Raw genomic sequence first — 21,257 nt, 5'->3', positions numbered from 1 at the left:
TTGTTGCCAGCGATGTATCTACATTTGCCTTTGTGGCCTCCATTTCGGACCGAGCTTCATAACCACATTCTTAGGAGTTGTGGCCCGGTACCTTTGGATGAGATTCTTGATGTTGCTAGCGATGCATTGAGTCTCTCTCTACCCGATTTTGACCTCGGGTTCTATGGTATGAGTGCTACCGTCCCCTCAAACCACAAAAAGTTTTGGCGGGCGTTCTATGGTAAGATTGTTCTTTGGTCTTGAGAGGGAGTTTGTGTTATCTGCTTTCGTCGAAGCGGTCGTTGGATGCTTCTGATCGAGAACATGCAAAGGATTTCCTACTTGCTATTCCGATGGGGACTTGGGCGGTAGCGATGTCATTTGTAGAGTATCGTTCTATTTTCGATGCCGTCTCATGATTCCTTTGTACTCGGATGGTGGTCTATGCCATGTGTGTAAAAAAGCGGACTAGATACTTTTGGGGACCATCAAAGACATTGTAGATATTTCTCGGGCTTCAAATACCGACATGTTCATGTCGGAGATATTTTATGTGATGCATTTTGGAGGGTGAGATGCAATTGAAGAAGGAGGCTCTGTGAATTTTCTCACCGATCCGAATGAGGGAGATCGACGCCGACTGCGGATGTATTGATCTACGATTTAATTGCGAGGGGAGGCATGCATGTGTTGATGTAACTAGAGCCTCTCCATTAGTAGGGCTTAGGAATGGAGTCTTTGAGGTGGGAGAAGCGACTAATATAAAGCGGTAGGAAAATTGAGAAACACGAAGAAGAGGCTTGTAGAGCTAACCAAAGATTGTTTCATTCCTTTCGGTTTGACATCTTTGGTTTCTTGGCACAACAATGATCTGTTGAGCTCCTTAAGAGATTCTGAAGTTATTATGGACTACAATGTAATGACAAATTGGTTCAACGAGTTTGTATTTAGGAGAATAGGATTTGCCATCCAAAAGGACTTGCGGTAGCGACTTGTTGCAGCTTGTCCTAACTATTTAATAAAACTTCGTTATCTTTATTAATAAAATTTCCACTTAAAAAAAAAAAAAAAAAATATCAAACCCGAATCGAACCCGACCTGAATATATAAACGGATATGAAAATACACGAACCCGATGTATTCATGTAATTGGGTCGGGGTCGGATTAAATCTACCCGACCCGATTCCTGAGGCCCATTTCTTGAATTTGAATGTTTACAAATAGTGCCAAATCAAGTGGCGTAAAATGTACCTCAGAACCACTCTTTATATATGGGGGTAACATGCAGATAGAGAGTTATTTCCGCCGGTTCTCACTCCACTTTTGCAAGAATAAAATACTTCGACTCAGCCTTAGTACTTAACCAAAAAAAACAGTCTTCTCAAATTCTCTGTAATGGATGTGGAAGAAGCTAACCAACCAAAGAAGGCAGCTACAAGGGAGCTGTTAAAGAAGTTGGAACTTGGGCTTCTTCCTTATGACGACATTAAACAGCTTATAAGGATTGAATTGGCAAAACGTCTTCAATGGGGTTATAAATCTACTTGTGAAGAACAAGTAGCTGAAGTCCTCAAGTTGGTTCTCTGTAAGTCCCCATCACATCCGTCATAAATTAACATTAGTTATAAAGATGATTAAGAGACCCCTTAACCATAACGCAGGCCTAATACTTCTTTAAGTCACTCTTCATTTTATGTCTCAACTGCAGCACTGCAGCATATGAAAATTGCAAATGAGGTTGAAACTTTGGATTCTCAACTATATGAGCCGCCTATGTCTTTCCTCAAGATCATATTCGGAAGCACTATTAAAGGAAGGTGTGTTCATCATTTCTCTATTATTGAGAATGTGGATTCTGATCCTTTGAGATTCCTTCTACTATTACTATTTAGTTCTGTTTATGAACTTATTAGTACTGAATTATATACAATTTCGTCTAGTTGTTGCTACTTCCAGGATGATTCAATAACATTAGATGATGCTGAAATTGCAATGTTGGACTTGTATTGTGAGAGAGCTCAAATTAAAGATGGTAATAGTGTTATGGATCTTGGGTGTGGACAAGGAGCTATTACTCTATTTGTTGCTCAGAAATACAAACAATGTCAGGTTAAAGCAATTACTAATTCCATCTCGCAGAAAGAGTACATTGACGAGCAATGCAGGTAAGCCTAATACACATAACTTTTCAACATATTAAGATTGTTGTAGCTCATCAAGATATTTGAACACCGAGTTTGTTTGTTAGGACTCGTAACTTGGTGAATGTGGAGGTCATCTTGGCAGACATAACAACATACGAAATGGATGATACTTCCGATCGAATACTAGCTATCGGATTATTTGAGGTGTTTATAACCAGAATGTCTTAAGAGTTGAATACTTGAAATTGAGTGATTCCTGGTTATGAAGTAAGCTTATATGATCTTTCTCTTTTTGCTTATTTATTAGCACATGAAGAACTACAAACTCTTACTTAAAAAGATCTCAAAGTGGATGGCAGAAGACGGGCTTCTATTTGTTGATCATGTATGCCACAAGACTCTAGCTTACCAGTATAAGGTACATCATCAAGACATATGAATCTCAATATGCTCATATGATAATTGTGCCTATATCAAGACTTGTTTTTTGATGTCCCCTGTCTTCGCCATTCGTAGAATTGCTAATATGTAAGATTAGCCATCCTTAATGAGGACAGATTACATTTTCAACTGTGATTAAAAATTTTGTTGTCTAGTACTAAGACAAGGTACCTTATGAGTTATGACTATGATATGACTTATTACATTGTGTTTGTAGGCTCTAGATGAAGATGATTGGTTCACAGAATATATATTTCCTGCTGAGACAATAATTTTTCCATCTGCCTCATTCCTTCTGTACTTTCAGGTGAACTTATCTTTGTTGCTTAAAAATCGATTTTCATAAATGGAAAGGTTTATTGACACAAGTAGGAATATTTTGGATTGATTTTCACTAATTTTTCTCACAGAATGATGTTTCAGTTGTAAATCATTGGATTCTTAATGGAAATCATTTTTCGCAAACCCAGTAAGTGCCAATGCCTTGAATTATATATTAATTTGTTGCAATGTAATATATATAACGTTTATGTTCATCTTATTTGATATATCTCGTGTTTTGTAACAGTGGAGAGTGGTTGAAGAGATTAGATGCAAATGTTGCTGCTATAAAGCAAATGTTTAAGTCCTTAACAGGCAATGACGAGGAGGCTTTGAAGATGATTAACTTCTGGAGAATATTTTGTTTATTTGGAATAGAACTTTTTGGATACAACAATGGTGAAGAATGGATGACATCTCATGTACTCTTCAAGAAGAAGTGAACAATATAAATTGGTACCTTCAGGAAATGGCATGCATATGCAACTTTGCAATAAATTTTCATGATGCACATTTTAATTTGTAATAACAATGGTGAAGAATGGATTGCAATTTGCAAGTCATGTTCTGTGTTCTATTGACTGCACACTGCACACTGCACACTGCACACTGCACCCTGAACATTGGATACCCAGAAATGGGTAACACTAAAAGTTGGGGGCCCAACCCGAGTCCACTAAAACTTACTATCTGTTTGTGAAAGAACGTCACCTTTGTCTTTCTTCTTTTCTTTCTCTCTGTTTTTGTGCTTCTTTGAGTGTTAATAAAAAAATGAGTGACCGAGAAATGGATTCATCAACAGAACAAAGTAACAGAAACACAAGTACAGTGAACATATACCCATTAAGTAACTACTACTTTGGTTCCAAGCAATCACTTAATATCAAAGATGAAACTCAAGCTGAACATGCACAGAGAATGAAAGCTAAGTAAGTTCTTCTTTCCTTGTATTTTAATGAATGTCCATATGTTTTTTAATTGGTTTTAGTTGATGGGCTTGTGATAGTTATGCTACTCATGGGTTGAGGACTTGTGTGGAAGCAGTTCTTGTGGTATGTTTCTTTCTTTCTTCCTTTTTTTCTTAACTCTGTTGATAAAGTGTTAAGTGACAATTTTTGAAGTTAAACCCAAGCTCTAATAGAGACAATTAAGTGTAAGTTCTAGTTTCCAAGTGTCTTTAATTGCTATGGTTCTGTGAAATACTCAGAGAATGGGTTTGTGTCTTCCTCAACGTGAGGTTAGACTAAGAAACATGTTTTATTTATATAAAACTGGTTTACAGCAAAAGATATACATGAATAACAACTTCTACTCCATAAGGGCATCTCCAATGGGGGGTGTAAACCGTATAGAGTGGAAATTTTGCACCCCAAATATAAAAAAACTCTCTCCAATAGGGTGCTATATATACCGTAGATAATAGTGTATTAGCTAATAGAGAGGGTGAGGAATTCCCCCTCTCGCTATTAGTTAATAAAAAGCCCGGACGTCACTTAAAATAACGTTTGTTTAACTTAAAAACTCGGACGTCACTTCAACACACGTCTGAAGCTTTATTTTTCTGTTTGCGACGGTCTAAGTCCGTCGCTCAGTGATTTAAAATTGTTAAAAACACGGACATTGCTTTGAATGACGTTTGAAAGTGGACCACTATTTGTTTTAAGCTTTTGCGATGGACCAAATCCGTTATTTTACATTATTTTGAATGGGCTGTGACAGTTTAAGTCCGTTGCTATCTATTTTTACACATTTGCCTCCACCTACCATTGGAATAGCCACAAATAGTAAATATACACTTTATGAATTTGGGATTTCTCTAGAGTGTATAATCCTAATGGCGCCTATGTGGAGGTGGATTTTTCCACTCTCCATTGGAGATGCCCTAACTAACTCTAATGATAAGTCTAAAGACTAAGTCATGTGGTATCCCACATGCTATTACTCCCTCTCAAGTTGGAGCATGAATATCTAGAATTCCCAACTTGCGAACCAGGCGATGAAAGGAAATCGAACCAAGTGGCTTGGTGAAGATGTCAGCAAGTTGATTCAACGAAAAGATGTAATGAGGCGCAATGAGCTTGGACTGATTTTTTTCACTAACAAAGTAGCAGTCCAACTCTATATGCTTAGTGCGTTCGTGAAAAATAGGATTTTCGGCAATGTGAAGAGCAGCTTTATTATCACAATAAATTGATATGGGAGCTGAGTGTGGAATGCCGAGATCTTGAAGAAGATATTTCAACCATTGCAATTCACAAACCAAGCTTGCTAATGCACGATATTCAGCTTCACTGTTGATCTAGAGATTGTAAGTTGCTTTTTGGTTTTCCAAGAAAGAGGACTAGAACCAAGAAACGTACAATATCCAGTTGTAGAACGGTCATGGGACATCCAGCCCAGTCGGAATCACAAAAACCAGTAAGATGAAGATTACTAGATGAGGGTAACAATATGCCTTGACCAATTGAACCTTTGAGATAGTGTAGTACCCGAATAGCGACATCCATATGAGAAGAGTGAGGAGCTGACATAAATTGACTGAGAGTATTCACCACATATACAATATCTGGCCTCGTAACCATAAGGTATATAAGGGGCTCAATGAGACGGCGGTATGTGGTTGGATCAGGAAGTATTGTCCCATCTGTATAACTGAGACGAAACTTTTGTTCCATGGAAAAGGCAGAACCCCGAGCTCTTGTGACTCCAAAAAATTTCAAAATATTAATGACATATTTCCTTTGACATAAAAATATATATACCCTGTTGGGAACGTGAGACCTCAATGCCGAGAAAGTATTGAAGTCGACCAAGATCTTTAATCGAAAACTCGTGCTCTAGGAATTGCTTGAGTTTGTGAATATCAACAACATCATTACCTGTAATTATTATATTGTCGACATAGACGAGAACAAAAAATGTGAAAACGTAGAAGACTTCTTAAAAATAGAGAATAATCTGCGTGAGATTGTGTAAAGCCTTGTTGAAAAATTGCATAGGAAAAGCGAAAGCAAAACCAATGCGAGAAGCTTGCTTTAAGCCATATAGATCGACTTATTTAACTTGCATACTAATTGCTTTCTCTATCTAGAAAACCCGGTGGTAATTGCATATAGACTTCTTCGTTGAGATTCCCTTGCAAGAAGGCATTATTAACATCTAACCTGATGGAGAGGCCATACTTTGATAGAGGCAATAGAAAACAAAGCTCGTACATTTACAAACTTAGCAACAGGTGCAAAAGTATCATGAAAATCCACTCCTTCAACCTATGTATACCCCTTTGCAACTAAACGCGCCTTAAAGCGCTCAATAGACCCATCAGATCGAAACATGATTTTAAACACCCATCTACATCCAATAGGAACTTTATGAGATGGCAAAGGTACAAGGGACCAAGTGTGATTCTGTTCAAGGGTTGCAATCTCTTTGGCCATTGCATCAGGCCGTTAAGGCGATCTCATGGCCTCTGAAAAAGATTTAGGTTCCACTACTGATGTTATACTAGAAAGAAAAGCTCAATGTGTAGGTGAACATTTCAAATAAGAAATATAGTTAGCTAAGGGATATGAGATACCTGTCTTCGTCGAGTCAGTCGAACAAAGTGAAAAATCATGAGTGGCAACCGCACAATAATGATCTTTGAGACGTATGGAAGGATCCGACTTCGAATAAACCGTTAAGTAGCTTGTGGCGGAGGGGATGGAAGAGATGGTGAAGTATCAATACATGTGGTGTGGACCAGTTGAGGAGAAGTAATGAGTGGTTCACCATTCATTAGTAGACTAGGAGAATCGACGTAATAATCGTTCCACGTCCCCATTGTGATCATTATAAACCTGAGCACATAATTTCGTAACTAGAGGAAATGGATGATTCAGTAGTATTTGACTACGAATCGGTGCAAAACAATCATGTAAGCCCTGTAGAAACTCCATGCCCATGCCCCTATCTTGTTGGAGAATCTCAGAAAAAGCTTGACCATGCCCACAAGTACAAGGCAGTACAATTGCTATCGAGTTTAACTCATCCCATATCGATTTCAACTTGGTGAAATATGTAGAAACCGACAAATCCTCTTGCTTCAGTGCAAATTGGGATTGCTTTAGATGAAACTTTTTCGGTGCATTAGACTGAGATGACTAACGTTTTCGCAGATCTGCCCAAATTTCATTGGCTAAATCTGAATAGAGGATGCTAGTCCGAATGTCAAAAGAAACTGAATTAAGAATCCAACTACTTACCAAATCATTGCATCGCTCCCATTTACGCAACTCTGTAGCAATAGTTGGTTTCTGAATAGTACCATCCACAAATCCAAGCTTATTTTTTTGCTTTCGAATGCCATGGTTATTACCGCAATTCAAGTACCATAGTTATCACCGGAGAGTGGTGGAGATACTAGAACTGTCGTAGGATTGTCAGAATGATGAACGAAGAACGCATCATTGCTTCCTTGATTGTCGGCGACACCAACTAAAACTTCATCCCTATTTGCCATGACTAAGAACTAGAATAGAGGAAAAAAAAATTGATAAAAGATATGAGATATTAAAGTTGCTCCGATACCATGTGAAATACTCAGAGAATGGGTTTGTGTCTTCCTCAACGTGAGGTTAGACTAAGAGACATGTTTTATTTATATAAAACTGGTTTACAACAAAAGATTGTCAGAATGATGAACGAAGAACGCATCATTGCTTCTTTGATTGTCGGTGACACCAACTAAAACTTCATCCCTATTTGCCATGACTAAGAACTAGAGTAAAGAATAAAAATAAAATTTGATAAAAGAGATGAAATATTAAAGTTGCTCCGATACCATATGAAATACTCAAAGAATGGGTTTGTGTCTTCCTCAACGTGAGGTTAGACTAAGAGACATGTTTTATTTATATAAAACTAGTTTATATCAAAAGATATACATGAATAACAACTTCTACTCCGTAACTAACTCTAATGATAAGTCTAAAGACTAAGTCATGTGGTATCCCATATGCTATTAGGTTCTATTTTTTTAAGTGTTAGCAACTATACTGTTTATAAAGCATGTATGCCACAAGACTTTTGCATACCACTATGAGGCACACCAAAACTTGTTTGACCCTTGTACCTCAAAGTTTAGAGTTTTTTTTCTTCTTTTTTTTTTGGGAATCCATACTATTAGCCTGCTTGGCCTCCTAATCCTCATATGTTCTGCGATTATAGCCTCTCGATGAAGATGACTGGTTTATTGAATATGTTTTTCCTGCTGGAACTGTAATTATACCATCAACCTCATTTCTTTTGTACTTCCAGGTGAGCTCCTCATATATGATGTTTAACAATTATGTTGTGAAAGACAAGTGTGGCATTTGATGGGCCTACAGTTGATCACAACTCCATTCCCAATTGATCATTAATTACTTCACAGAAACATTTTAGAGCAAGGTTGAGAGGAAGTCCAATGGGGTGCTATATATGGGTTGCTAAAAGTCATATAGCACCCCAAAAACCAATATGTCATTCTAATGGGGCTGCTAAAAGGCTCCTAAATTTGGCTAGTGTGAAAAATCGGGTAAAATATGTAGCCTTATCTAGCAGCTACCATAAAAAGTTTCCCACGAACAGCAGAAACTATGCCGTCCGTATCCATTTAGCACTTCAAAACACAAAAGAACGATTAGAATGAAATTCAAGTTTTGGTCTGTCGTATTTAGCCGGGTAAGGTAAAAATCATGTGTGGCAAAAGTTTAGCAGCCCTCCATTAAACTTGCTCTAAGGCAAAAATATAACGTTTTTTTCGAAGTGTCTCGGATTCACATAAGCAAAAAGTCAAAAACATACCCAAAATGAAATGCAACTAGTATATGGGCAATATGGCAAGAGTTGATGTGTTCACTCATTTATTCTTGAACACGTCTCGATGTGTGACACAAGAAAGACGATGAAAATTAAAATTTACCCTGTCGATATGCATTGCATTCTTAATCGCTTTGTAATTGTTTCTCAGGATGATGTTTCGGTTGTCAACCATTGGACTCTTAGTGGGAAGCATTATTCACGTACCAAGTAAGTGGCACATTCCAATTTATCTAATATCAAAAGACAAACCATTTAGTTCTCATTTTCTTTCATCAATTTTTCTTATATAGTTATATATCCATGACTATGATAAAGTGGATATGGATTAATATGATATATTACAGTGAGAAATGGCTGAAGAGACTAGATGCAAACATTGATGCCATAAAACCAATTTTTGAGACCTTAATCGGCAGTGCTGAAGAAGCAGTGAAATTGATCAACTACTGGAGAGGATTTTGTTTATCTGGAATCGAGCTTTGTGGATATAACAATGATGAAGAATAGATGGAAAGTCCTACTCTCCTGCAAAACAAAATTAGGTTTCCCAAACATAAACATTTAATTTATACCTCTACTTCATTCTCACAACAACCATGAGAATACACAATCTGACATAATATATATCACCAATATTAACATTCATGTCACATTCTTTCGTAAGAAATTATATGTATCATATAATAATACACAACCAATCATATCCAATAACTCACTCATACATAAAGCTAATATTTTACTTAAACAACTCGTCTACTTATAAGAACAGAGAAAATATCACAACCAAGGAGTACATTTATCCCTTGTGAGTATCAACTCACACAAACCACGTATATATTTCTCATAAAAAATTATGTATATCATAATATATAAATATTCATATGCAATAACTCTATCACACGTAAAATCAATATTTTACTTTGTTTATTAATTATCTCGTTGACTCATTTATTAAAAGATACAGCCCGACCAACATTTAGTTCCTACTCCACGATTTGCACTTCACACATTTGTCAAATCACACATATCTGTGTGCCTCACTCACACCGAGTACCACTACAAGACATATGTCCCAAGCGGGGATATCGCCTCGAGGAAACATATTTTCATCTTGTCAACTCGTAACTTGTGAGTCACAGTCGTCTCTGGGCTTTCCATACACATAATCACAAAGCCTCTTTTGGGCGTAACAAAATATCATGTCATTCATGGCACATTCAATGAATACATTGGGTCATTCTTGCCACATTCAAAGAATACCCATCATAATACTAACAGGTCATTTGTGGCACATTCAATGAATACTTTAGGTCATTCCCGCCACATTCAAGGAATACCCATCATAAAACTAACATGTCATTCATGGCACATTCAATGAATACCTTAGGTCATTCCCGCCACATTCAAGGAATACAAATCTATATTCCCGTACATTCAAGGAATACAGCCAACCCGCAAGGCGAATGCCTTAGTTCCTCTCTAAGGCAGCTTTTTCACATGACATGATTAGTCATAAACATTTTATTTCATTTCTTTTCATCAAATAGGCGTGGAGAGATCTAAAAATGTGAGCAATACATTAAATTTTCACCGGACACTTTTACACCGGATTTCAACACTCAAGAATTTTCATTTATTATAATATTTTTATCATAACTAAACATCATCTCAAGCAATAGAATCATTACTAAATATTCCCAACATAATAACCAATCAACTTACTTCATTATCAATTATATACATCATAGATATCAAAATTCTCAATTATGAGTAACATGTTAATCAAATGCCTCATAAATACATTTTAATTAAACAACCACAATCATGTACACAATTAAGTACTAATATTGTACACATATAGTTGTCACAATAACTAATAACTAATAACTAATATAGTGATTGCACTTGTACATAAGGCTGCCTACGTATCCAATTCTTTAAAATTAGAATCAAGCCTTACGTAACTCTTAACCGATAAATATCAACATCCTTGTATGTACCTTTAAGGAAAACAACAATTTATACTATATAGAATCACATACAATAAGTTTCAAATACTCCCACAATCATATACGCAAAGTTTCATACCCAGAGATACACTATGAATCTTTAAATCCAAAAGCTCACAAATGGATATTTCTCTATTTTTTATTCTAAAAAAAAAATCTTATGAACCATGACGGTTCCAAATAAAACCACAGTCTAAAAGTATGCTACAAACACTATATAAAACACCCAAGAAGATTTTAAGAGACTTTTAGTTCATTACTATACATATTTTCCAAAATAGGCTCATGCATATAAAGGATAACACGATAGGTTTTCTAGCCAACTTGTCAATGCTATAGTTTTTTCTTGTATTCATCCAAATGACATGTAACTTAATTATTTAGAAACTAGGGTATGTAGACATACTTTTTCATGTAGAACTCGAAATCCCAACCTCAGCCCATCTAGAAGAAAACTTAGGTTGAAAACGGTAAAAATCCTAATTTTCATCAAATTAGATTTCTGATGGACCATCTTCTGAAGGACACAACGCTTTCCACAAGTGTCCAAATGCATCTAGGCTTTTTACGTTGAAAAGCTAACATACAGAACTTACTTTCATATGTTTTACAAAAATACTTAATCTCATTCTAAATATTTGAAAACTAGGCTTGAACACAGTGCGCAGAAACTGATTTCTGATGCACTGTTTTCTGCCAGTCAAACTTCCAGACATCATATCTACCACCACAGACCTCGGAATGCGACGAGGCCAATTGGATTGGAAAGAAGACTAAGAAAACTCACTTTTCATGTTTTTCCGAGAGTTTGAAGCTGACCCTAACTAGGTAAAAACTCGATTCCAAATCAGGCACAGATTCGGCTCAAAAACAAACTCTAACCCAAAGCCCATCTAAATTAATAGAATCTAGTCCACTCAAACTCAACAGACCTGGTCCACACAAAAACTGATCAGGCCCAACTCAACAAAACTTAGGCCCAAAAGCAAAAACAAACTCAAGCCCACAAGTCTGATTTCGGCCCAAGCCCAACAAAAAAAAAATAGAATCGCCACCACCTCCTTCTTCTTCCTCACCAGCTCACTCTAGGGGTGGGCAATGGGCCGAGTCGGGCTAGCCCGGCTCTAAACATTTAAAAGCCCTTTAGATATTAAGGTCGGGTTGGCCCGGCCCTAAAGTCAGCAAGGGTCGGGTCGGGCCGGGTCACAAGTCTAAATCTCAAGCCCTGACCTTACCCTAAGCCCTCTTTAAAGGCTTTAGGGTCGGGTTTTAGGGCCGGGCCTATATATTTTTTTTCATTTTACAAATGCCATTTTTCAGACAAAAATTGTTTTTTTGGTTTCTATGTTACAAATGTATGTTATGTATTTCGCTTTAATGGTGTGGACGGAAATCTTTAGTTCTAGACTTGGCTTGGATGTGAATAAAAATATAATTTATAAGAAGTAAGTGGGAAAATAAATTGAGAATAATAAGTTCTAGACTTTGATTTGATGATCAAAGGAATAAAGTCTTATTTTTTTTATTATGCTAGTGCTCATTGTTCTTCATGGCTGCTAGATAGGTTGACAAGTTTTTGTTATATACGACAAGTTATTGGAAGTATCTTTGGGTGTAAGTAATAAATTATAAAGGACAATGTTATTTTAATTTAAAATATTTAACAAAGAGTTGGACAATTATGGTACTTGTATTTATAGTGAAAATGTAAAACTATAACTAGGGCTTGGTTAAGGTCGGGTTAGGGTCGTTAGGGCCAAATTCCCACCCCTAGCTCACTCCACCACCGAATTCACCACCACAACTCTCACTCCCCACCACACCAAAACCATTCAGTTTTGACCCCCCTCAAAAACCCAACTCATTGCCACTAACCAAATTCAATTCCATCACTCCTCAAAAATTCGATCACGACCGCCATTAATAACCTTTGGAGCTTCAACCGCCCACTCGACGGTATCCACTCAACCCAACACACTCAACCCAATACACTCACACAATCACCAACCCAGCAGTCACCATATATATCCAATTCAAACCACAACCCAAATCAACCCGACGTCCACCAACAGTTTAAACAAAACCATTAAAATCGGTTTACCCAAAATCAACAATTTTAACATTAATAATTTTATATCAACAGTATATAAATAATTAAAATTGATTCATAATCATCTTTTTATCACATAGCTTTGTTTCAACAGTACGCAGACTAAGTCGAACACAGTGAGCAGAATAAGTCGAACAGTATGTTGAATAAGCACCGAAGAATAATTTAACAGAAAATAATGAGCAGAAATCAGATAGTAAAGTTTTTAAACCGACTTAAAAATATAGGTTCAGTGAAAGATAAGAATATCTACTCACAGGTTATATGCTCTATCAGTATCTCCAGCAAAAAAACTTCATTTTCCTCTCTCAATAATTTTTTTTTTCTTATTTTTTTTCTGTCTTTCTGTAAAACTCTTTCTCCATTACAACTCATATATTTGTTTCTCCTTTTTAAAAACCCCCGAAAATAGGAAATGGGGTTTATCCTCTTTACCCTATCTCTTTCTAATCTTTATTCATTATTATTATTATTATTATTATTATTATTATTATTGTTATTATTATTGTACTAGTAAATATATAAAATAAAATTTACATAGTGTTATAAAAAGGGGCAAACATTTACATTTGTCAACTATGGCTATCAAATAATCTAATTCCCAGAACCTACCCTCCCCATCGGTCAGTCCGAATTAAGACGGTCAATGAGCTCACAAATTCTCTTGAAAAAAAAAAAGGTATTTATTCTTGTGACGACCCCAATTTGTGTTGGGCAGATTCTAAAAAAAAGACGATTATTACAAGTGTGCCATTAGTCTCAAAAATCTAAAAAAACAATTATTACAAGTATGCCATTGGTCACAAAAATTGGATTCGAAAATCCCAAACTTAAGCGACCCGGTTAGATGCGTTTGGACTAGAATCCCAAGCGACTTGGCCACACCGTTTGGGACTTAGTCCAACGATGTGCCCACACCGTCAAGAGCCTAAAAAAGCGAGAACTTTATATTTTTTCAAAATCCAAATCCCAAGCGACATGGCCACACCGTTTTGGGTGAGTCAAAACGATGTGGCCATGTGGGATTTGAACTTAGAAAAAAAATCCCCAATGACATGGCCACATCGTTTTTGACTCGGGTCAAAGTCCAAACGGTATGGCCATGTCGTTTTAGATTTGGACTTCAAAAATATAAAATTACACGTTTTTGGGCTCTTGACCGGTGGGCAAACATCGTTGGACTAAATCCCAAACGGTAGTGGCCAAGGATCATTTGGGACTTAGTCAAACGACTTAAGTCGGTCGTTTAAGTTTGGGGTTTTCGAATCCAACTTTTTTTGGAGCAATGACATATTTGTAATAATTGTTTTTTTTTTAGATTTTTTGAAACCAATAACACACTTGTAATAATTGTTTTTTTTTTGAATCTGCCCAAAACAAATTGGGGTCCTTTAGATAATAGAACAAAAATCGTGAGGAAATGAAACAAAGTTTTTGTTGGTTGGACTTGGGGTTAGACCGTTAGAGTAAGAAATCGCCTCCCATAAGACCCATAGTCCCACCAAAAACTTTTCCCACACCCAAAAACTTTTGTAAATGGAAATATGTTTGTGGACAAGCAACCGTTTCTTTGTCCACAAAAACGATAGCCCCAGTGATTGGTGGAGTCTTTGCCCAAAAAGCTGTTAAAACTGCCCAAAAATATTGTTAACCAATAAGAAGCTGGCGTTTGTGGACGGACTTGTCCACAAATTAGGACTCTTTGTAAATACACATTCCACATTTTTTGTAAAACAAGTGCTGATCCACGGACTCCGACGGACATCTCGATGCTTGTACGAGGAACTCAATGAGGGGTCTAATAGTAAATAATGTATGTTATTAAGAGCTCTATGATTTTCCATATCTTGGAAGAGTCCAAAACAAAGTCAAATTGACAATCTATATAACAAAGAAGGGTGGTCTTTGGACATCCAACACTACCTCCTAAACTTTGGATCTAGCTTATGAGGTAGCGAATCCAGGGCTTATGAGGTATGAGTTGTTTAATAGTATGGAACAAGAGTGTTGTATCATTCTTGAAGTCGACAAATCTTGGTGGACTTTTAGTGGACTTCGGTTGGGCTTTTTTGTCGGGCTTCTAATGGGTTTCGATTGGAGTTTTTATAGTCGGGTTTTGGTTAAAGTTTTTAAGTGCGGGGAAAGAAGCGTCGAAGTCTTGAAGGCGCGCATATCTGTGTCGTATAGTGGGGGATGATAATGCGTTGGGGCCTTGAATGCGCGGCGTATCATCATGTAATCTGGGCGGATGCATCGCCGGGGGCGCCCGAAAGGCAGCGTATCTATGTCGTCACATGCCAGGCGGTTTGCGTTGGGGTGCGAGAAGCGCGGCTATCACCGTCGGGATGGCGGATGCACGTCCGGGCGACAAAGATTTGTAATCGAGGGCGGTCTGGCGTTAGAGGCCAAAGCGTATGTATCATTATGCCATACGGCACAGGCAAATACTAGTTAATAAACAACAAAAGCTGGTAGACCTATCACACTTCAAGAACTGGGAGTTGATCACCTAGAACTTGAACATGCTCATGTGGCTGACTTGTTCCTTGCCAGAGACAATGGATGGGATATTGAAAAGCTGAACCATCTGTTCCCACCTCTCATCAGTCAAAACATCCAAGAGGTTGTGGTGAGGCCAATTGGGGACCAAAAAGACAAGATAATTTGGTCTGGGGATGGTAAATGGGTTTTTACTGTGAAGACTGCCTATAAGTACTTAACCCAAATGACTTGGGAAGGGCAGTCCTCCAGTTTTAGCCAAAGAACTATCTCAAACATTTTGAAATCAAGTCTCCCAGCTCATATACAACTGTTCCTTTGGAAAGTTTATAAAAGAGCACTGCTTATGGGGGACTTACTTATGGAGAGGAATTTGCACAGAGATTTTGCATGTCTTTTCTGTTGGAATACCATGGAATCCGATATACATCTTTTTCTTGGATGTGATTGGATCAGAAATGTTTGGTTTGGATCAGACCTTCGTTTTCGAATACAACTTGATAGTGGGTATACTATCAGAACTTGGGTGGACCAGTTTGTGTTGTGGTGCTCCAGTGGAGAGGAACATATCAACCAAGCTTCGAGCCCATCAGGCGTGTTATGCTTTACCATATTTGGGAAGCTTCGGAATGAAACAAAGTTCGAGCACAAGGTCCCCAAAGATAGCACGACTCTCGAGGAAGTGTTCCCTTTGTCCACAAAAGTTGCTTTGCAAAACTTCTGAGAGAAAGCTCCCTAATCCTCCTATTAACTATATAAGAATAAATGCTTTAAATGATTTGTTTCCAGTAATACCAAATTATGGCATCCTTTTACGGTTTGATCTTTGCCTTTCCGCAGGGGACACTGGATGCGCCAAGTCTTTGGATGTATGGCTTGGAATGATGTAGGAGAGATAGTGGGGAGCAATCGTTTAGGATTTTCAAAGCTAAAGGCCACGAAGAAGAAGCGAGATGGTGGCGAGTGAGGTAGCTATTTTTTTCGGCTTGCTACAGGTAGATACAAGTTTGTGATCCAAGGAGATTATGAAGAGATCATTCAGGGCTTTCAATGGGGAGGATGTAGGTGGAATTTGAGCGCACTTCATTTTGCTGTAACAAAACACTTAAGTAATCTATAGTCTGTTATGTTTAGTTGGTTGAGTAGGACTGTAAATATTGATGCTCATCAGTTAGCTCAGTGGGCAATCCACCAGCTACCTATGACATATTTTCCAAAGTGTATGGTGGATTCAAACTTTGTTCCTTTATGGTTATAAGGTTCTATATATGAAATGAACATCGCGGTTTATCGGAAAAAAAAAAGCATGGTAATAATTACTTTAAAAAATGTCACCGTGTGCCATTGTATAAAATGTATAATTTTATGAACAACTGTGTACCACCTCAACTACAGAATTCTAAGAGCATCTTTAGAGGTGTACCATTGTATAAAATGTATAATTTTATCAACAATTGTGTACTAGCTCAACTATAGATTTCTAAAAGCATCTTTAGAGGTGTACCATTGTATAAAATGTATAATTTTATGAACAACTGTGTACCAGCTCAACTACAAATTTCTAAGAGCATCTTTAATGATATGGTGAGACTTGAAAAATAGCAATTTTTTTTTAGCAAACTAACATCAAACCAAATAAACACCAAACAACTTCAGTGGAAACATTAAAGAGTGAGCACCAAATGTACATCGTGATATTTCCAAAACCGCGCTAAATAAAGCCCAACCGCATTTGCTTTGAACACCGATCAGAGAAAAACCCACAATAGAGGCTTGTTTTGTCTAGAAATGAAAAAGTGTTTTGCCCACGTCCGCTATTGGTGTTGGGAAAGTCGCCTGATAGAGGTGTTGGGAAAAGTCGCCTTGATGTTGAAATCTTTGCGTTGTGCATTTGGTTCAGCACCAAAACTAACACCAAATTCCAGCCGATTTGGTGTTTGGTTTGGTGTTTTTTTGGTTTGGTATTCAAAAGGTCTCACCATTAAAGAAGAAAAAACCACATTTTTCAAAATTTTAGTGTTTGGTGCTCAAGAGGTCTTACCATTAAAGATGATCTTAGGTGGGCATCAAATCGGTTGCATTCATTGAAATCCTGCAAAAAGCAATCGATCAATTTTGCCAACTCTAGTGGTAGCAAAATTGATAATGGTGTGACAAAGGAGTGTAGCTTGAGGCTTTAAGCACCACAAGGTTGTCTTTTGAGTTTTGTAAGAACTGATGTGTTATGCGGTTTGGGTTGGATTTTGGATTTTGCATCACCGAGAGCAAGTCTAATGGAGAGTCGCTAAATTGGGGGCGCTAAAGGTGTCACATAGGCCTTTTAACTTTAGCTTGCAAATTTGGCACCCCAAAATCAAAACCAATCCAATCATTATTTTTGTTTTGAAGTGCTAAATGATACGACGACATAGTTTCGCGTCCGTCTATTATTTTGAAATTTTTTGAATGAGACGGACACGGTTCGCCGTCAGGCTGTTCTCAAACCTGGGACGACATAAACTATGTCGTCCATCTCCTAACTTATTACCGACTGCTAGTGAAGGTTTTAACTTTGGTCGGTTTTTGACTACTTCCAAATTTAATACCTTTTTAGCGACCCATTGAAATGACATTTTGTGGTTGGGGTGCTATATTTGCCTTTAGAAACCCATATAGCCCTCCATTGGACTTGCTTTCCGAACCAAAAAAAATAATAGTGTAGCCGAATTCAAAAACAAAACTTCGATAGCATTGTAGTGCATCCAAAACCAAACGAGAATCCACAAGAAGATATATTACCACCGGAATCGGCCGATCCAAACCAAAAACTATAAATTCAATCGAATCTTAGATTATCAAGTGGCGTATCGCGAACGTTTAGAGTTAACTTTTTTTTTTTAGGGCGTTAAAATGTGTCTTGGTTGTTGTCCTGTCTGTGTCCCCCTCTCCCCTTTTAATAGTCTCTCTCTCTTCTCCCCCTTCATCTCCTGCTCTTCTCATCTCCTAATTTCCTCTTTATCTCCTTCCTTCATTTTCCTCCTCTCATCTCCTTCTCTTCTCTTCATCTCCCTCCTTCATCTTCCTCCTCTCATCTCCTCCCTTGCTACGCTCACGCCCCCTCTGCTATGCAATTATTCTAGTATAAATTAATTTTAATCACACAATTTCTAATATTTGTACAAAATTAATCATAAATACTAAAATGTCATCCTATCAGTTTGGGGTTTAATATCGGTTCAATGGATGGCTAATCTGGAACCAAATCACTGTCTAATCCAAGCTTAAAATTGAACCTATTAATCATTCATTAAATTCTTTAAACCCACCTAGAGATATGTTTTAACCTCAGCCCAAATTAATCATTCATTAAATTCTTTCTCAAGTCATTAAATTCTTTCTCAAGTCTTTTGGGTGGTGATTTTTTTTCAATTATATCTTCAACCTCTTGGTTTGGAGTTTGGACGGTTCTTACTCAAAATGTAATTTGGTTGGTTTCTGTTTGTCCTCATTTTTCTTCTCTGTCTCCCTTTCTACTCTTCACGCCCTCATTTTTCTTCTCTTCGTCTTCGTCTTTCTCTCCCTCTCCACTCTCCACGCCCTCCTCCCTCTCTCTCTCCAATTCTCCATCTCTAATCTTTCGTCTCCAATTCTCCGATTCTCCGCTCACGCCCCCACTGATATTCAGTATACTAGTATATGAATGTACGTTGAGTCACTGAGATCATCCACTCAAAAAAACCGAAACCAAAATCAATACAGTTCGTTCAATATTAAGTGACTGTCGGACACTTTGTATTAAATCGCGCCGGAAACATTTCCTTCCTAAAACTGGGCATATTGTCTTCAGTTAGTTGTTTAATGGTCAGTAGATTGATTGAATGCCCGTTTACCTCTTACATGAGCATAACATGATCAAAATCTAGTTCAAGTAAATCTATTTAGTTGATCAAGGGCACGGTGAGTTATTTTTTTCTTACGGTACCTCCAATCTTCCAGAACGAGTCCAAAAAAAAATTTGGAATTTTTATTACAGAGATTGGGCCTGAAGCCCACCATTCTAATTTAATTTCGATAAAAGATATAGACTTTTGTAATTATGTTAAAAGCCCACCCAAATAATTTGTTGGTAATATTACAAATTGTCCCTCACCCCCATCTTCCCAAACATAAATCTAAATAGTTTGAAAACAAAAAAAACAAAACCTAGTTCCTCCAAATTAAACCGGAAGTATGAAAAAGTGTAAATAAATGGAAATTTGAAATTTGAAATTAATGGCGCATTCCAATCGATTTTGTACATTAAAACCTCCAGATCTACTGAAAAAAAAACCAACTATTACAAAAAGTGAGAAACTAAATTTAAAATTTCCATATATATATATATATATATATATATATATATATATATATATATATATATATATATATATATATATATTTAATTTTAGTTGTATTTTGTGTTTTGGTTTAATGAACTTGATTTTTTGCTTAAATGTTGATTTTGTTGTTTGATTTTACATGTTGTTTTCAATTGTCAACTCCTACTCCACAAATACGAAAAGTTACACTATAATGCCACTACTATCAGAATATGGATGTAGCAATAATCAATTACCATTCCAACAACCATTAAACTCATATTGCAAATGGATGTTGCAATCAATTAATTATTATTAACATGGATGCTGTATAAATAATACTACCGCACAATTATTGTCAACTAATACTTAAATATGAATATTGGTAATCGGCAATTACCATCGCGAATAAACTATTACATCGCGAATATGAATGTTACATCATTAACTACCATCGAATATGGATGTTGTATCGTTACCTTACCGCAAATATGGATGTTGCATCGCTACATTGACATCAAATAATCGAGATTACATGTACTCATATATGAATGTTAAAGAACTTAATGGTTATACACAATTAGAAAGTGCACTTATTACTTTTTGATTCAAATGTGGACTATATTATCGGGATTTAAGCTAACATAAAAGAATGGATCTTTAGCTCAAAAGGTAGAGCTTTGGGAGAAGAATCCCAAGAGGATGATGGTGGTTCAAATCCACCAAGATTCGCTTATATGTGTATATAGCATTAAGTCTCACGATAGTTCTAGTAGCATTAAGTCTCATGCATTACATCAAAAGTAAGTCTCACTTGATGGTTCTTGTACAACATCCTTAATCGAATACGGATGTTCTCAATCATAAATCAAATACTTAATGTTACACTCTCAATCACAACCGCAATACTTAATGTCAGAATCACAATTAGAATGTTTCACTTTCCCTCACTTCACGACCGCAACATGAATGGTGCATTCTCAATTAAAATGTTGCACTATCAATTACTTAATTACAAATATGAATGTTGCACTCTCATCACGATCGCAAATATGAATGTTGTAATATCAATTGTAGAATATTGCACTATCAATTATTGATCAAAATACGAAATGTTGCACTCTTAATTACAATTGCAAAACAAATAATTTCACGTGATATAAATTCCATTATAACAAATAAAATAAAAAACGACTCAACTAATAACTTTCTAAATGAGTATCTAACATTCAATAAAAAGAATACAACGAGTATCAATTTCATTAATAAATGTCAAGACCATACTTAAAAATCTCAATTAAGATAACAAAAAATATGGTTTGCCGAGAACATCAAAATCGGAATACACGACTAACTAATCACACCGGTGTTTTCAATTTTTTCTTCGAAGTCTACCAAGACCAATCTTCTGGACTACACGGATAAACCGTAGGAAAATCAAGCATATGTCTTGGCATAGAACCATTCGAACCGGGCTTGATAGAATGTGAGTAACATTGCCCTAATGCGACCAATCGTGATATCCTTCATCAATGTAGCTATAAAAGGAATCACCCTTACTACCAATACAAG

The 21,257-nt window shown here is 36.7% G+C and overlaps 2 protein-coding genes across 2 annotated transcripts in view; both read left to right on the top strand.

The window, feature by feature from the left end:
- The first annotated feature begins 1,303 nt into the window (after positions 1 to 1,303).
- LOC147507096 ((S)-coclaurine N-methyltransferase-like) lies at positions 1,304 to 3,449 on the top strand. The gene is made up of 8 exons (XM_086599827.1): positions 1,304 to 1,565; positions 1,689 to 1,797; positions 1,921 to 2,145; positions 2,229 to 2,328; positions 2,432 to 2,542; positions 2,783 to 2,872; positions 2,976 to 3,034; positions 3,134 to 3,449. The coding sequence occupies exons 1-8, from the start codon at positions 1,376 to 1,378 to the stop codon at positions 3,327 to 3,329; spliced, it is 1,080 nt and encodes a 359-aa protein (XP_086455953.1). The 5' UTR covers positions 1,304 to 1,375; the 3' UTR covers positions 3,330 to 3,449.
- Positions 3,450 to 3,486: 37 nt separating this feature from the next.
- LOC147507094 (uncharacterized) overlaps positions 3,487 to 21,257 on the top strand; it is a 40,314-nt gene continuing 22,543 nt past the window's right edge. Inside the window, exons 1-4 of the mRNA XM_086599649.1 lie at positions 3,487 to 3,815; positions 3,893 to 3,938; positions 8,095 to 8,184; positions 8,879 to 8,937. Of these exons, the coding sequence (XP_086455775.1) occupies positions 3,658 to 3,815; positions 3,893 to 3,938; positions 8,095 to 8,184; positions 8,879 to 8,937 (353 nt within the window). The 5' untranslated portion in view covers positions 3,487 to 3,657. The remainder of the gene's footprint in view (positions 3,816 to 3,892; positions 3,939 to 8,094; positions 8,185 to 8,878; positions 8,938 to 21,257) is intronic.

Source organism: Coptis chinensis, chromosome 3 (assembly GCF_015680905.1).
Source record: "Coptis chinensis isolate HL-2020 chromosome 3, ASM1568090v1, whole genome shotgun sequence".
Classification (NCBI taxonomy): domain Eukaryota; kingdom Viridiplantae; phylum Streptophyta; class Magnoliopsida; order Ranunculales; family Ranunculaceae; genus Coptis; species Coptis chinensis.
Note: the sequence above shows the minus strand (reverse complement) of the source record. Positions and strands in the feature narration are given on the sequence as shown.

What these genes read in the sequence shown, in the direction of transcription:
- LOC147507096 (XM_086599827.1), top strand. Translation starts at nt 1,376, where the DNA reads ATGGATGTGGAAGAAGCTAACCAACCAAAGAAGGCAGCTACAAGGGAG. An exon ending in AGTCCTCAAGTTGGTTCTCT is followed by an intron (nt 1,566 to 1,688) that starts GTAAGTCCCCAT and finishes TCTCAACTGCAG; the next exon opens with CACTGCAGCATATGAAAATT. An exon ending in TAGCTATCGGATTATTTGAG is followed by an intron (nt 2,329 to 2,431) that starts GTGTTTATAACC and finishes CTTATTTATTAG; the next exon opens with CACATGAAGAACTACAAACT.